At 41.0% G+C, this 17,459-nt stretch overlaps 1 protein-coding gene across 7 annotated transcripts in view; it reads right to left on the reverse strand.

Annotated features, from left to right (window-relative positions):
- ITPRID1 (ITPR interacting domain containing 1) overlaps positions 1 to 17,459 on the reverse strand; it is a 270,965-nt gene that overhangs the window by 179,819 nt on the left and 73,687 nt on the right. For 2 of the 7 annotated variants that reach the window (XM_077269313.1, XM_077269314.1), the window contains 4 exons: positions 14,910 to 15,047; positions 11,976 to 12,007; positions 6,032 to 6,082; positions 3,021 to 3,072 (listed from right to left, as the gene is read on the reverse strand). In XM_077269313.1, coding sequence (XP_077125428.1) covers positions 3,021 to 3,072; positions 6,032 to 6,082; positions 11,976 to 12,007; positions 14,910 to 14,950 — 176 coding nt within the window. In that variant the 5' untranslated portion in view covers positions 14,951 to 15,047. Of the gene's footprint in view, positions 1 to 3,020; positions 3,073 to 6,031; positions 6,083 to 8,374; positions 8,462 to 11,975; positions 12,008 to 14,909; positions 15,049 to 17,459 lie in introns of those variants that run through there. The other 5 variants (XM_077269319.1, XM_077269315.1, XM_077269312.1 and 2 more) reach the window with 5 other exon arrangements.

Below are 17,459 nucleotides of genomic sequence, written 5' to 3' on the forward strand. Positions count from 1 at the left end.
TTCAGTGCCACACAATGACAGACAGATGCCACACACAGCAATGGCACGGAGGCAGACTTGCCAATATTTATCACCCACTATTTTTTTTTTTTTGGAAAAGGGAGAATTTAGCAAAAAAAAAAAAATGGCCAAGTATTACACAGTGTTTTCGGTGGCACACAATGAGAGACAGATACCACACACAGCAATGGCACGGAGGCAGACTTGCCAATATTTATCTCCCACTATTTTTTTTTTTGGAAAAGGGAGAATGTACCCCCCCAAAAAAAAATGGCCAAGTATTACACAGTGTTTTTGGTGCCACACAATGAGAGACAGATGCCACACACAGCAATGGCACGGAGGCAGACTTGCCAATATTTATCTCCCACTAATTTTTTTTTTGGAAAAGGGAGAATGTACCCAAAAAATAAAAAAATGGCCAAGTATTACACAGTGTTTTCGGTGCCACACAATGACAGACAGATGCCACACACAGCAATGGCACAGAGGCAGACTTGCCAATATTTATCTCCCACTAATTTTTGGTTGAGAAAAGTGAGAATTTAGCAAAAAAAAAAAAATGGCCAAGTATTACACAGTGTTTTCGGTGGCACACAATGAGAGACAGATACCACACACAGCAATGGCACGGAGGCAGACTTGCCAATATTTATCTCCCTGCAGTTATCTCAGAAAAGTATGGCAGGCAGCTATAAAAAGGACTGCTGCACACAAAAGTGTGGACAAACACACAAGATAGCTGTGCAGAAAGGAAGGAAAATCAGGATTTGTGCTTTGAAAAAAGCAGTTGGTTTGCACAGCGGTGTACACACAAAGCAACGCAGCTATCAGGGTCAGGGAGCCTTCTAGTGCAGCCCAATGAGCTACAGCGCTGAGGAAAAAAAAATGTAACTTCCACTGTCCCTGCAATCAAAAGGTGGTGTTGGACAGTGGAAATCGCTACAGCACAAGCGGTTTGTAGCTTTATGTACCCTGCCTATCACTATCCCTGCTTCCGAAGAAGCTGCAGCAACCTCTCCCTACGCTCAGATCATCAACAGTAAGATGGCGGTCGGCGGGAACGCCCCTTTATAGCTCCTGTGACGCTGCAGAAAGCAAGCCAATCACTGCAATGCCCTTCTCTAAGATGGTGGGGACTGAGATCTATGTCATCACGGTGCCCACACTCTGCGTCCACCTTCATTGGCTGAGAAATGGCGCTTTTAGCGTCATTGAAACGCGACTTTGGCGCGAAAGTCGCGTACCGCATGGCAGACCCCACACAGGGATCGGCTCGGTTTCATGAGACGCCGACTTTGCCAAAAGTCGGCGACTTATGAAAATGAACGATCCTTTTCGCTCAACCCTAGTAGAGAGCTCTGTGTTCATAAGGGCTAATAATCTAGATGATAATGGGACGAGAGCTGGAAATAGGTGAAAGTGAAGGAGAAACATAAGATTAGAGTCAAGACAATGGTTCTCATGTCAACGAAGTATGGTGTTCTTGCAGAAAGAGATAGAGACATCAGGGTTAGTTGAAGAAGCTGATGACGGAAACAAGAGTAACAAAGTTCGAAAAACATTACTTTGAGCTACATATTTAACAAGCCCTATCTGCACAAACACACTACATGGGATTTAGTTTGCCATGCAGAGTAGGACAGAAATGTAACATTTGTATGGAGAGTATATGTCAGTAGAAACAACCAAGACTAGTGTAAGCAAGAAAAAAGCAGAATTGTGCCCAATTTGAATTACGTAAAGAGAAAACTAGAGGTGGTTCAAACTCTAAACCTCAGGTTACCATCAACAGAGAGAAGATAATGTTATATTTTCAGATTAAATTTGGCACATCTTATACTAAAAATTGTCAAGATTGCCAATGTCCAAATAAATGTCTTGAAGCGCTAGATATAGTATATAGTCCTATATAATGAAATTAAAAGGGTGTTTCGAAACTAATGTTGATTTTCATCCTAAATGTCTATCCATTAATTGTAATAATAATCTAATATCTTTTCCAACATGTTTTAACTGAAAAGTTGTCAAAGTTCCCGCTGTAATCTGCCTGCTTTAATTATTCATTTTTTACCTATTTCTGTTTTGATGACGTTCTGCTTGAGACTACCCAAAACTATTAGATTATTACGATAAATAGATACTCAATTAGGATGAAAATCAGTATTAGTTTTGGACTACTCTTTTCAGGGCTCACTCAGACCACTGTGATTTTTCATGTGCTAAAAACTGGTCTTAGGGACATCAGTAATTTTGATCAGATTTTTATGAGTGTACGGTCAGTGTTTCAGTTTTTGCCATCAGAGATTTTCACATATAAAAAATTAACAATTTTCTATTGATTTATCAAAGACAGCACATGAATTACATAGCGATGCCATTCAAGTGCTGTGTGTGATTTTCACAGACCTATAAAGTCCTTTAGATTTGTATTGATAATTTTATTCCATGATTCCAATCATAAACAGACACGTCTCCTTGATTTTTCTACAGACATGGGGAACGATTCATTAAGACCGGCATTTCATACACCAGTCTTAATGATGGATGTGCATGAGTAGGATGAGCCTAATTTATTAAGAGGTGTAAAGCACTGAATTTGGTACATCTTGTCCTTGTGTGCCTCACCAGAAATGGTACTCCAGTCAGGGAGTAACATTTCTCACACATTACATGAAAACTTTTGATGAATTTATCGGGCAGACTTTGCCATACCCTGTCCTATCCCCGCTCTACCCAGTTTGGCGGAGCTGACCTAAACTGGCAACAAGTAGAGTCATACATTTTTTGCTTAACTTTGTGTTGCACAAAAAATTACAACACTTATAGGTATTTTACACCAGAATTCTGGCAAATATACCTTGATGAATTGGAGCCAGGGTGTACAAAACACATGGACATGAACAGCTCCATAGATTATGTCTGAATGAGGCATAAAGAAGCAGGAAACATGTTCATGCTCCATAAATATTATAATTATATGTATACTGTATATATATAAAATCTCTAATATACCTTACCTCATATAGTCTTTCACAGATAACTTAATCATCTCCATTTTGCATATGGAACCTGGGTAATGATGTCCAGACATTAAACAGACATTAATCAATGTGCACATAAATAATAATGTCATAATAATAATAATAATAATAGTTTTATTTATATAGCGCCACATAAAATATTGGGATAGATACATTACACATATTCACCGATATTTTGCTTCCAACTCTCTCTTTTTTTCTGTTATTTCGTGCTATATTTTATACATGTTTATTTTTACTGTGAAAGGATGTAACGTGTCTGTTCCATGATGAAATAATGCAGCCCTCATGCTTTGTAGATTAAGGCCATATTCAAGTGATCTGTTATGTGCTGTCCGAACCCACAATGGATTGCACACTGACAACAAAGAGACTTACAATAGTCAATGGCACAATTCACATGAAAGTTTATCCAAACAGATTATGGGTCTGATTATTATTGCATGTACATCTTTTTTTTTTGTAGTTTATGATATTTTTTTCATCTGTTTTTCATTTGTGCCATTATTCATTATTAAATTTGCTCCCCTTAGTAAAGTCTGTGGGCATGGTTGGGATTTCCAGATATTTTAGCTGAACTATCAATTGTAACTTTTGAAAAAGTCGCAATTTTTTGGTATAATTGTACTCCAATCCTCTCCAGAGTGTTTTATGTGTGCCTGAAATTTTTGCACAAACTTGATAACATTTCAGTGGAACCTGCAACTTTTTGCTCTGAAAATTCGCAAAAAAAGGTTTAAAGACAAAAATAAAGAACATTTTTGATTTTGCATAAAATTTATGTACTACGTGCACATTTTGAATAATTTGTCTTTTGGTATTCAATGAATATCAGAAAACAAAAAAAGAAAAGTGACTTCAATAAAACCACGTATGATGAGTTTGGCCTAATGTCTCTGTGTGAAAAAAGCGGCAATCGCCATTGGACTCCATTCCATGGATTTGACTGTTAAGACTTAAATCATACTAAATGACAGACATAAGGAGACTGGAGTCAGGCACACAGAACAGAGTGAGCATGTTCACATTAACATTTTTCCGGGCATGATATTGCAAATCCATCATGCAGTCATGTGAATTTGGCCTTAGTGATCACTGATAAGTAAACACAAGCAAAGCAAGTTTTCCTACCGTTGTGACCAAAAGGCATCAATAATTGATTACTCCTGCTGTAATTTTTACTCCCTAAATCTTTTTAATTATGTGTGTGATGAGGTTACTTCTGTTAAAATACTTACCGATCTCCATGTACCATAGTTTCCAGAGCCTATCTGTTCCTCTCCTGACTCAGGTGACTTGAATTCCAAGTCACTAGATGACACTGGGGGCCATGTGTGAACCGGAAGTAGCCTTTACAATGTAAGTCTAGGGAGCTTCAGAACAAGGTTCCAACGACTTACATTGTAAAAGTGACCTTATGCTCCATAGGATTTACATTGCAAAAGAGACTTTTGGGTTACAAATAAACCCCAGTGTGATCGGGCGAGGGGGAACTAAAGTCATGTGCTTCAGAAGAGAATTTGATCGGCACTGGAAACCATGGAAGATGTCAATTGGCAAGTATTTTAATACAACAGGGAATATATGCTTTAGCAGGAGTACCATACTTCTTAACTCTCATTTTGTGGCGCCATTAAGGGTCCAGTCGCCACAGAGATACTGCACCTCTGCCAGAGGTATGGCATTCCGCTCTCAGGTAAGGAAGGGGCACTGCACAGAACCCCACACCAGCATCCAGCACTGGCCTCATCCCAGGCTGGAAGGGGTATATAGGTAGAGGGTGTGGGTTGAGTCAGGGAGTCTGCAGGGGGAAAGAGAGGAGAGCAGATGTGAGAGTGAGAGGAAACAGAAAGATCAAGACAGAAAGGAGTTCCCTAGGAGAGAGGGAACTGAGGGACAGTGAAGCTAAAGAAAGAAGAGAAGGAAGGAGTTGTAGAGGCACGGGTATTGAGAAGTCCACTCGTAGGGCTCACATTCACGTTGACCATCATCAGGTGGAGGGACCAGGCCGCAGTCAGGGGACCGGCCCCATTCTAGTGGAGAAACTAAGGACTCAGGTAGATAACTGGAGTCTGTGGCCTTTGCAAGAAGCACAGCCACATCTGCACATATTCGCTGAAAAGGTAGTCGTATAGGATCCAGGGGGACTTAGGGCTCACCGCCCGACAAGATCTGTGGCTGCTGGCTTGGGACACTGTGTGACAGGTGCAGGGCAGGAGAGGCAAAGCCAGCGCAGAGAGACGGCCAGGAAAGGAACATAGAAAGGGGGTTCTGGAAAGTGCACCCAAACTGCTTGAGAGCTGACTGGACCACCTATCGGAGGACACAGCACCCTGACTGGGGCACCTAAGAACTGGGAGTAAAGCATTGGAAACTGCACCCCGCTGTGTCCTCACTTATTTACTGCGCCATCCACCCTGCACTACATCCATCATCAGCATCTCCATCTTTTACACCCTAAGTGCCCTGGGACTAAAGCTCTACCTGTGGAGAGCTGTACCAACTCTGCTGCATCACTATCAGCCCCAGGGGTCCCTTTAAACAGTGTCGGCTAACATCTCCTATTTGCCAAGTTCCACAGGTGGCGTCACGAACAATAACTTTTGTAAACTTTAATTCCCCTTTTCCCCATAAACTTTATTCACATTTCATTGACTCTTATATTGGATGCCCAGGGCCACAGACCGGGTCGCTGCTGTGGCACATCCCCTTTGGGAACCACCGGCCCGGTACCGAGTATCCCCACGGCACTGGGGGGCGCTCCAATTTGTCCTGTCTGATGCATTTAAGATTAATTAAGGAATTGAGGGAAAGATTAAATAAATAAAGTGTTGGCTGTACTGTACAACATTGTACATCAGTTTTATAGTTACAGTACATAGTAAAGCTGAAAAAAGACATGTTCATTAAGTTCAACCAAGGGATGGAAGATGATTTACAAATCAGTAAGGTTTACGATTAGTAATATGTCATTTATTTCACCATACCTTCTACAGGTTCAGATGATTTATCATTTCCATTGTTCGGTATTCTAAGGTCTGAAATGGATATAAAAATATGAAATAATGATTGAGAAGACTGGGTGCTTTTTATGTTTTGATCATTTTTGTGTTGTTCAAGTATCTTTAAAGGGAATCTGTCACCAGGCTTTTGCTACTCCATCAGCAGCATGGTGTATGGGCAAAGATCCTGTTTGCAACGATCTATCACTTACTGGGCTGATTGTTGCATTTTTGATGAAATCCTGCTTTATCTACTGCAGAAATAGCAGTTTTTTTAAAATGTTAAGCTCTATATAACACCATGTAGACTACTAACTGACTATTTTATATGTACACTGTGCATAGGCAAAAAGCTGGTTGGAGCAGGGTTATACAGAGCTCATGAATATGGAGGACGACATAGAAGCAGGCTTACTAGTAGTGTTGAGCGATACCGTCCGATACTTGAAAGTATCGGTATCGGAAAGTATCGGCCGATACCGTCACAGTATCGGAATCCAATCCGATACCGATACCCGATACCAATACAAGTCAATGGGACTCATGTATCGGACGGTATCCCTGATGGTTCCCAGGGTCTGAAGGAGAGGAAACTCTCCTTCAGGCCCTGGGAACCATATAAATGTGTAAAAGAAAGAATTAAAATAAAAAATATCGCTATACTCACCTGTCCGACGCAGCCGGGACTTCAGCGAGGGAACCGGCAGCGTTGTTTGTTTAAAAATCGCGCTATTACTTGGTTACGTGAATTCCCGGCTTGTGATTGGTCAGGTCGGCCATGTTGCCGGGACGCGGACCAATCACAGCAAGCCGTGACGAAATTACGTCACGGCTTGCTGTGATTGGTCGGCGTCCCGGCAATATGGCCGCCCTGACCAATCACAAGCCGGGACGTCACGGGAGGCTGGACACGCGCTCATTTTAAAATGGGCGCGTGTCCAGCCTCCCGTGACGTCACGGCTTGTGATTGGTTGCGCCGCGATCAACCAATCACAAGCCGGGAGGCTGGACGCGCTCATTTTGAAATGGGCGCGTGTCCAGCCTCCCGTGACGTCACGGCTTGTGATTGGTTGCGCCGCGATCAACCAATCACAAGCCGGGAGGCTGGACGCGCTCATTTTGAAATGGGCGCGTGTCCAGCCTCCCGGCTTGTGATTGGTTGACCGCGACGCAACCAATCACAAGCCGTGACGTCACGGGAGGCTGGACACGCGCCCTTTTTAAAATGAGCGCGTTTCCAGCCTCCCGTGACGTCACGGCTTGTGATTGGTTAATGGCGGCCATGTTGCCGGGACGCGGACCAATCACAGCAAGCCGTGACGTATTTTCGTCACGGCTTGCTGTGATTGGTCCGCGTCCCGGCAACATGGCCGCCGTGACCAATCACAAGCCGGGACTTCGCGTAACCATGTAAAAGCGGGAATTTTAAACAAACAACGCTGCCGGTTCCTGCGCTGAGGTCCCGGCTGCGTCGGACAGGTGAGTATAGCGATATTTTTTATTTTAATTCTCTATTTTACACATTTTAACATTAATGTTGTTCCGATACCCGATACCCGATACCACAAGAGTATCGGAATCCCGGTATCGGAATTCCGATACAGCAAGTATCGGCCGATACCCGATACTTGCAGCATCGGAATGCTCAACACTACTTACTAGTCATCTAGGGATAATCTCCTGATTAATAGAATAGTTTATTAAAACAACAGCAAGTAGCCTAATAATTGACACATTGTTGGAATCGGTCTTCGTTTCTGTAATGTGTTATTCTCAGATTAGGAGACAAAAATCCTGGTGACAGATTCCTTTTTATGGCGTAAATAGCACAATCTGACTTCGCAGCCCTACTTTTGCTTTGAAAAACATTGTAAACCTAATAAAACATCAATATACAACAAATTTATTAGTATCTGCTAGGAATTGAAAACAGATGCAGCATAGCTGTGATAGCTCCGTGATATACAGAAGCCACGAAACGCGTGTGAACAGAAGCTAATTTACAGCACATACCAAAAATCTTTATAATTAATAATATAAATAGCAAGAAAAATAATGATAATAAAAAAAATGTATAACAAGAAGAACAACACCATATTATAAGAATACAAAGGCCAGGAAATTTTGTGTTTCCAGACTTTATTATGTGAATTTGGATTGTTATGGCTATGCTACTCTGAATTTTAATCATGACTGATTTTCTTTCATTTCATGCATCTATGACTGCATTATTGTACATAAAGGATCTCTTGTCTACAGGCCTGCAACTAATCTAACAGAAGATGAGATAACAGTGTATGCAGTACTGTACATCTATCAATAAATTACCTTTGGAGTCATAAAATGCACTATTTTGTCTGAGTTTCAAATTACCAGTACATGGATTTTTTTTTTTATAACCTTGATTTATTTTTCTTATAGGGGTATTCCCATCTCATAGATCAGTGTTCCCCAATTCCAGTCCTCAAAAGCCACCAACAGGTTGTGTTTTAAGGATTTCCTTAGTATGGTCTAAGTGATGGAATTGTTACCTGTCTAGATGATGGAATTCTCACCTGGGCAATACTAAGGAAATCCTGAAAACATGACCCATTGGTGGCTCTTGAGGACCGAACTTGGGGAACACTGTCTTAGCTTATATCCCAATATGTAGTTGGTGTAGCTTAGGTATCCATGGTTACAACCACTAACAACTAACTAACTGTCACTATATGAGTGGTCATAACCATGAATACCTAAGGACCTGCAATGCCTGCACATGGGGTTAGCGACATACTGAATCCGAAGAATTATACTACATTTCTAAATGGAGGTATTTGCTAATATTGTTATTACACCTACTACATCTTGGGATAGGATCTTGATGATGGAAATACCCCTTTAAAGGGAACCTGTCAGCTGATACTTCCTGCCCAATCCGTATCTAATCCCAATCTGTATCATCTCAGCCAGGTATGTTTGACTCTGAAGCGCTGCCAAGCACTGAGGCCATGCTGTAGACTAGTCGGGCAGGCGGATCCCAGTGGCTTTTCCCCTCGCACTGCCCTGGATTGACAAGTTGTATAGCCCAGAACCTGTCACTCCAAAGCAGCTGGTGGGGAGAAGCCGGCAATTTTTAAAGTATGGTTTTCTCTGAAGAACAGCAGCATTTCAAAGCCAAGCATACCTGGCTGAGATAATGCAGTCAGTGTCAATATCTGACACATGCAGCCCACGGATTGGGCAGGATGTGTCAGCTGACAGGTTCCCTGTAAAGTTCTAACATTTCCATATAAATTTCATTTTCAGCTATTGTGCAGAGAAAATAAGGGTCATTGATAACACTAAAACAGTAACATTGCATATCATTAAATTTATGTTTTCTTATAATTGGTTTATACATATTTGTAATTATAAACCCTACACAGAAATACTGCACATAACGGGATCAATATCAAAATATTTTATTAAATAACCAAAATTAAAAGAAAACCAGACAATAGATAGGATACTTTGAAAAGTGATGACTACACTGGGGCCGCAGATCAGAGGCTATAAACATGCTAGTACAAATACCAATGTCCCCATAAAAAAGTATATATAATTGGTGTGAGTAGTGGGTTCATACATAATTAGGAACAATACACTAGGCTGGTAAAGAACATCCAGCAGCAACACCAAACCAGACATTAGGGAAGTAAAAGACATATAAAGAGCATATTTACCTCAGACCTGCGGCGCCACCGCCCCTACGCGCGTTTCGGCGTGCGTGCCTTCTTCCGGGGGAGGCAGATGCCGAAACGCGCGTCGGGGCTCGGCACATCCCAGGGACACTTATCCCATTTGGCTCAGCAGCAGGTAAACACCAGGTGGCTTCCTTTTGACCCCTACGTTCTTATACTTTGTTCTTTTGGGGCAATTTCTTTGCCTCTTTGCTGGGTAATCCATGTCTCTTAGGTCATTTTGACCATATTACTATGATTACTATATGTTACATATCGTCTAGATCCAGCATTAATAATTTGCACTAATATTTTGCACCTATATCAGTATTTTCTGATTTCTTTTGAGCCACGAACTTATGACTGCTTGCACATGCACTTTATCATTATCTATTTACTATTATCAACATTTTTTTCTGCTACATATATATTTTTGCCTATGGGTACAGGCGCATATATATTCATTACACTAGGTGTTATACTTACTTATTTAATTTGAGTGCTGCCATCTATATGTCCCTGGTGATGTTCTGTTCCTTTTATGGTATCTTTCCCACTGTTATATCATGTTATACATATTTTAATAAAATTATATTATATTTTGGACTTTGTTTCGTTTTTTTCGTTTGTTGTTCTATATGATTTCCGATTGTCCGTTATACTTTCCATCGGTGCACATTGGTGGTTATAGACGTAGATTATATTCTTCCCTCCTATGTACAATTATTATATGCACCGTGCCTTGAGATATATCTACTTGGAATAAGAACTGTCTGACCATTTGCTTTTCCATTTAAAGCAATGACATTAATAACATTTGCTTATAAGCTTTTCACATAAAGCCTTGTGCCATTACAAAGGCCACGCTTTCTGTTAAGATTACGCAAGAGCATAATTACAACTCCTGGTTTCAGCTTTAGTTCATGAGGAGGCATCCCAGCGGGATTCAAAGAGTTAAGAAACTCTACAGGGTAATCTGTGAGAATCACACCTCCTCTTCCGCAATTGTGTCAACAGAGCGATATAATGTGTTCACCTTGAACTTGACTAATAATTTTCTCATTCAAGGCTTGAACGTTATCATTCAATGGCGTAAGAATTGCTTTATTGGCAATTGTAACTAACCACAGCGGGATGCAATGGGGCAGTTCTGTGGTAAATTTGTCCATGAATTCGAAAACAGTATGGACCATGCCCAGGAGGTGGCGCTACTTGTGCTCCCATTGATGCCAAAGCAAGCGAGCTATTGTATTGCCTTATATTAGCCATAAAGTTATTGGAGTGCTGATTCTCTCCTTTCATCAACTTGACTAATTGATCATCCATACGAATGGGACGTAATTGGATGCGCCCTCTCTTGCAGCAGGAAGGGAATGTTTTGTCCTGCGCCTTTTTTTTCTTTGAAATTTTTAGATTGGCAGAACGGACATCGAAATGTCAGTTTGCCAGCACAGTGCTCTTCAATACGTGTCTCATCAATTTGATTGAGAAGTCCTCTAGCGGCAAAAGTAACTTGCCGTCATCAAGTGTCTCTTGCATTTTGGACACGTATTCTACCTTGTTCTCTTTTTTGTGAAATATGTGTATCACTTTCTGCATTGCGTGTTGCTCATTGTCCTGCAGCATTAGATGCTCTACGTGATTCAGTTACGTCATTTGTTTCACTTGATCTGGCCGCCCTCTGTCAGGCTGCATCAGCAGTTCTTCGACAATTTTGTTCATCTTCTGTTTCATTAAGACGCAGGTTACGCATCCGTATGCGATTCTCTATGTGCAGCACCGTGCTCAATTTGATCCATCTTTGCAATCTTGCCTCACAGTGTTGCCTCACAGGCTAACATTCAAAAAAGGCTTATGCCTTAACTCGCCACCAGGGGGAGCTCCTCTCCTTAGGTATCCATGGTTACGCCCAACTGTGGATGACTCATTGTGCACAGACACACAGACACGTCCAAATTAGGTATATTGATTAAACGGACTTGTACTAAATTTAACTTCAGTATTATCTGATTGGTGTCCATGGGTTCCAGCAAATGCAGTAATACACAGTAACAGGTGGCAAGGATTTAGTTATTCAGCATAATCCCATTTGCGCAAGTGTCTATAATATTTACTCAGTATACTTTCTACATTTTCCACAGGCAGATACTATTGATACTTCTGCAGACTGTAGAAAGATATAGACTTCTGTTTGCACATTATCAGCCATTCCCTTTTTTTTATCCTACCTGCTTGTTTCCTGTTCTCCATCCCTGGTGGCCTGCAAATATAAAAAGTTCAATATACAAAAGTTTAATGTAAAAAAATAGATATGTGTTTTTAGGAGCACATCATATTTACATTAAATTTAAAGCTGTCAGTGGATGGAAAAACCTGATAAAAATACCACATTAAACATTTTAGAAAATTGGAATGTCTGACAAACTCTTCGGAGATGTCTGATGTCAGTGATCACTGAGTAGACTAAAATGTACTTGGAATTTTGTAGCAAAAGTGGATCATCATTCATATTCTTTAAATTGTGCATGCCCTGACCAAAGAGGCTTAAATGCATTATTTAGAATACTAAAAAATGGATCTGTTTTTTTTCTCCCAAAAACAAAGCTGCATTTGTCCATTATGATATTTCTGTTATTTTAGCTCAGCTATTTCCACTTAAGCTGCAATGTCAACAGAGCCTATTATCAAGAGTGGATCTGTTTTTGAAAAAAAAAAAAAAACTAAAAAGGTGCTTTCACATTGTGTTTAGTTACATGCTCAATGGCCCTGTCTGGGCATATGTGCGAACCCCCCGCAAAACAGGATTCGGACATATGCTCAGACAGGACCACAGACTATAATAGTGCCGGCCTAGCAAAAACATGTGCATCATCTTTGCCTACTGGAGGTAGACACTTGGACGCAGTGTACTACGTCTGAATTTACGTCCCCAGTAGTCATATATGCTCAAAAATGATGCACGGCAGAGCTCACATTCGCTATGCCAGCATCATTATAGTCTTGGACAGCCAAGACTGATCTGAGTTTAGCCAGTGTTATACAAAAGTAGAAATATCATTATCTGGTGGAAAATAAGTGAATCCAAGTGAACTCTATCAATTGAAACTGACTTATCTCTAGTCAAGACACTTTACAATATTTAGAAGTTTAATACCATGAAAATGTTTTACCCTTTTAATAAAGTGATTATTTGACTTAAATAAACAATGGTATGAATAGTAAAACATTTTATTCTTGTACTCTTTTTCGATATCGAATGAGTGCTGTGGAGGGCCTATTTTATTCATTATGTTGCACACTAACCCACCTTGTTATTGATACTTAAAATTCTGCGGATCATCATAGCTAGAATGACTGGCCAAGTACATGTGTAGATATGAGTATAAATGTTTAAGAGAATGGTCAGCCATATTTTACTGAACATCCATGTTGTGTATAGTAGCCATCTTGGACACTCTCTAGTCAACTAACTTTGCTAAAGAACTGATCCTCTCCCCTGAATGGAGGTATAAAAAGACCTCAGTGCCATTAGTAAGTATGGATGGAGTCCAGGAAGACTATTTGGAACAGCCGCAGAAGCCCATGATAGTTAATAAGTGGTATTATATGGTAGTGAACAGTATATATATATTGAGCTAAGATAGAAGCCAGAATCAAGAACTGTCAGAGTATGTAGAGTTATAGCAGCATGCTAAAAGAGTGATGTGAATAATGATGTTAGCTAAGAGGAACATGGAGTTTCGTGGTTTTTAATGTAGTTAGGGCAAATGTTCATTAATGTTGTCATATTGTGTCATTGTATTCTTTGTTCTAAAACACGTTTTCCTCTGCAGTATGGGGTTATCATGTATACGCCTTTTGCTGAAAGGTGCAGCGTCCTTTGTCTAAACCATGTAGAAAAAAACCTCTGCTTCTGTTGTTCAGGGCCACATCATTGCCAGTCTATCGCCAGGCCACATTATTGCCGGTCTACCGCCAGGCCAAACCATTGACAGTCTACTGCCAGGCCACACCATTGCTAGCCTACCATCAGGCCGCACCATTTTCAGTCTACCACCAGGCCACATCATTGACAGTCTACCACCAGGTCACTCTATTGACAGTCTAAAGCCAGGCCACAACATTGCCAGTCTACCAACAGGCCAAACCATTGCCAATCTACCGCCAGGCCACACCATTGATAGTCTATCAATGGGCCACACCATTGCTAATCTACCACCAGGCCAAACCATTGCCAGTCTACCGCCAGGCCAAACCATTGCTAGTCTACTGCCAGGCCACACCATTGCCAGTCTACCGCCAGGCCAAACCATGAGACCATAACCAGACCATCGCTAGATATCCCAGAGTTACTTTGCTTATTTGGCCACCTGTGCGTGTCTGCATGCTTTGTCTCACTGACATTTATGAACTGTTCTGTTATGTATCTCGGAAAAAATTTCAACCTCGGCTTGAAGGAGAATTGTCCACACTTTTTTCGCAGCTCTTCCAGCTCTCAGTAAGGGCTTTCTTACAAAATGTTTTATTTATAAAATGGGCCCATATACTATATAAATATATACTCAACTACTGGACCTCAAACAGTCTTTTTGCTGTCGCTGCCAGGCTTGGATGATGCAAGTAGTCAGAAGCTTGTAGGGGTGATGTGGTGATCACCATTGCAGTAATTGACTAGATGCATCAGTCACCTGACGTTTCCCACTAGAGTCCACAATGTGACTATATATATATATATATATATATATATATATATATATATATATATATATATATTTTTTTTTTTTTATTTTTTTTTTTCAGGTCAATGGAAAAATGGTGGATTATACATTTTTTACTAAAAATAGGTATTTAAATATAACGAAACAGAACATTTTGAGAAAGCAACCCAGTAGTAGGGATAAGCGAATAGCTTCTGATAAGTCCTTATCCGAATAGCTATAGCGCTGACCGAATAGCTGGATCCCTGGAACGCTCCTGATAATTAACTGTTGGGCGCCACAGCTGCATGTGTCGCAGCTGTGTGACAGTCACAACACAAAGGCTCTCCATACATGTAATGTGTCTGTCACTGTCACAAACCAAGATATGTATTTTTATCATAAATGTTAGATACTTTATAATAGTATATAACAGTAAATACATTTTTGGGGAGATCCTGTTACCTTGTTGATCCATTTGGACTGCTGAGTTCAGAATCTTCCATTGTTGTTCACAATATATTAAAAATAATTTACTGCTGTGCCTTGCGTGTTCCTCTATCCTATGACAAAAAAACCCTGCAGCCATGTCCCTTTATAGCTCTATGATAAGAAAGAGTAAGATATAACATTAAAAAATAAAGCAAACTTTCTTAATGATCATTTACACTTTAATAATCTGTTTACTCAGGCAGATAGTTCTTCATATATTGTTCAGCACCCATAGTCTGCCATTGTTCTCAGCAGCGTGGGTCCTATTTACACAAGACGAACTGCTGCCCAGAACAATGATGAACCTTTTCGCATTCATCATGTGATTGGCAGCTTTTTTAGATTGCCAAATTATCACAAACCTGATATATACAGCTCAAAAAAATAAAGGAAACACTGAAATCCCACATCCTAGATATCACTGAATGAAATATTCCAGTTGTAAATCTTTATTCATTACTTAGTGGAATGTGTTCAGAACAATAAAACCTAAAAATTATCAATGTAAATCACAACTAATATCCCACAGAGGTCTGGAGTTGGAATGACGCTCATAATCAAAGTGGAAAATGAAGCTACAGGCTGATCCAACTTCAGTGGAAATGCCTGAAGACAAGGAAATGATGCTCAGTAGTGTGTATGGCCTCCACGTTCCTGTATGACCTCCCTACAATGCCTGGGCATGCTCCTGATGAGGTGGCGGATGGTCTCCTGAGGGATCTCCTCCCAGACCTGGAATAAAGCATCTGCCAACTCCTGGACAGCCTGTGGTGCAATGTGATGTTGGTGAATAGTGCGAGACATGATGTCCCAGATGTGTTCAATCAGATTCAGGTCTGGGGAAAGGGCGGGCCAGTCCATAGCTTCAATGCCTTCATCTTGCAGGAACTGATGACATACTCCAGCCACATGAGGTCTTGCATTGTCCTGCATTAGGAGGAAACCAGGGCCAACCGCACCAGCATATGGTCACACAAGGATCTCATCTCGGTACCTAATGGCAGTCAGGCTACCTCTGGCAAGCACATGGAGGGCTGTGTGGCCCTCCAAAGAAATACCACTCCACACCACTACTGACCCATTGCTAAACCGGTCATGCTGAAGGATGTTACAGGCAGCAGATCGCTCTCCATGGCATCTCCAGACTCTGTCATGTCTGTCCTATGTGCTCAGTGTGAACCTGCTTTCATCTGTGAAGAGCACAGGGCACCAGTGGCGAATTTGCCAATCCTGGTGTTCTGTGGCAAATGCCAAGCGTCCTGCACGGTGTTGGGCTGTGAGCACAACCCCCATCTGTGGACGTTGGGCACTCAGGCCTTCCTCATGGAGTCAGTTTCTAACAGGTTGTGCAGACACATGCACATTTGTGGCATTCTGGAGGTCATTTTGCTGGTCTCTGGCAGTGCTCCTCCTGTTCCTCTTTGCACAAAGGCAGAGGTAGCGGTCCTGCTGCTGGGCTGTTGCCCTCCTATGGCCCCTCCATGTCTCCTGGTGTTCTGGCCTGTCTCCTGGTAGCGCCTCCAGACTCTGGACATGCTGACAGACACAGCAAACCTTCTTGCCACGGCTCGCATTGATGTGCCATCCTGGATGAGCTGCACTACCTGAGCCACTTGTGTGGGTTGTAGAGTCCGTCTCATGCTACCACGAGTGTGAAAGCACAACCAACATACAAAAGTGACCGAAACATCAGCCAGAAAGCATTGGTACTGAGATGTGGTCTGTGCTCCCCACCTGCAGAACCACTCCTTTATTGAGTGTGTCTTGATAATTGCCAATTATTTCCATCTATTGTCTGTTCCATTTGCACAACAGCATGTGAAATTGATTGTCAAACGGTGTTGCTTCCTAAGTGGACAGTTTGATTTCACAGAAGTTTGATTTACTTGGAGTTATATTCTGTTTTTTAAGTGTTCCCTTTATTTTTTTGAGCAGTGTATATTCCTCCACTGTTAATTGACCTTTAGCATTAGGATTAGTTGTATTATTATTTTTCCCTGTACATACATGTTTATATCTCTATATATGTGCTACTTTTTTTGCAGACGGGACGCCATTGTTCTCATGGCTGGTACAGGTTCTACCATAAATACACAGTGGATTACATTTCCATGAACTAATTGACAGTGGCTGTGGGACCCCTTTATCAAGGAAATAGATTTTTGCGTGCTTTAACCCCTTAGTGACAGAGCCAATTTGGTACTTAATGACCGAGCCAATTTTTACAATTCTGACCAGTGTCAATTTATGAGGTTATAACTCTGGAACGCTTTATCGGATCCCGCTGATTCTGAGATTGTTTTTTCGTGACATGTTGTACTTCAAGTTAGTGGTAACATTTCTTCGATATTACTTGCGATTATTTATGAAAAAATGGAAATATGGCGAAAATTTTTAAAATTTTGCAATTTTCAAACTTTGTATTTTTATGCCCTTAAATCAGAGAGATATGTCACAAAAAATAGTTAATAAATAACATTTCTCACATGTCTACTTTACATCAGCACAATTTTGGAAACAATT

The sequence above is a fragment of the Ranitomeya variabilis genome, chromosome 6, assembly GCF_051348905.1.
Source record: "Ranitomeya variabilis isolate aRanVar5 chromosome 6, aRanVar5.hap1, whole genome shotgun sequence".
In the NCBI taxonomy this organism is placed as follows: domain Eukaryota; kingdom Metazoa; phylum Chordata; class Amphibia; order Anura; family Dendrobatidae; genus Ranitomeya; species Ranitomeya variabilis.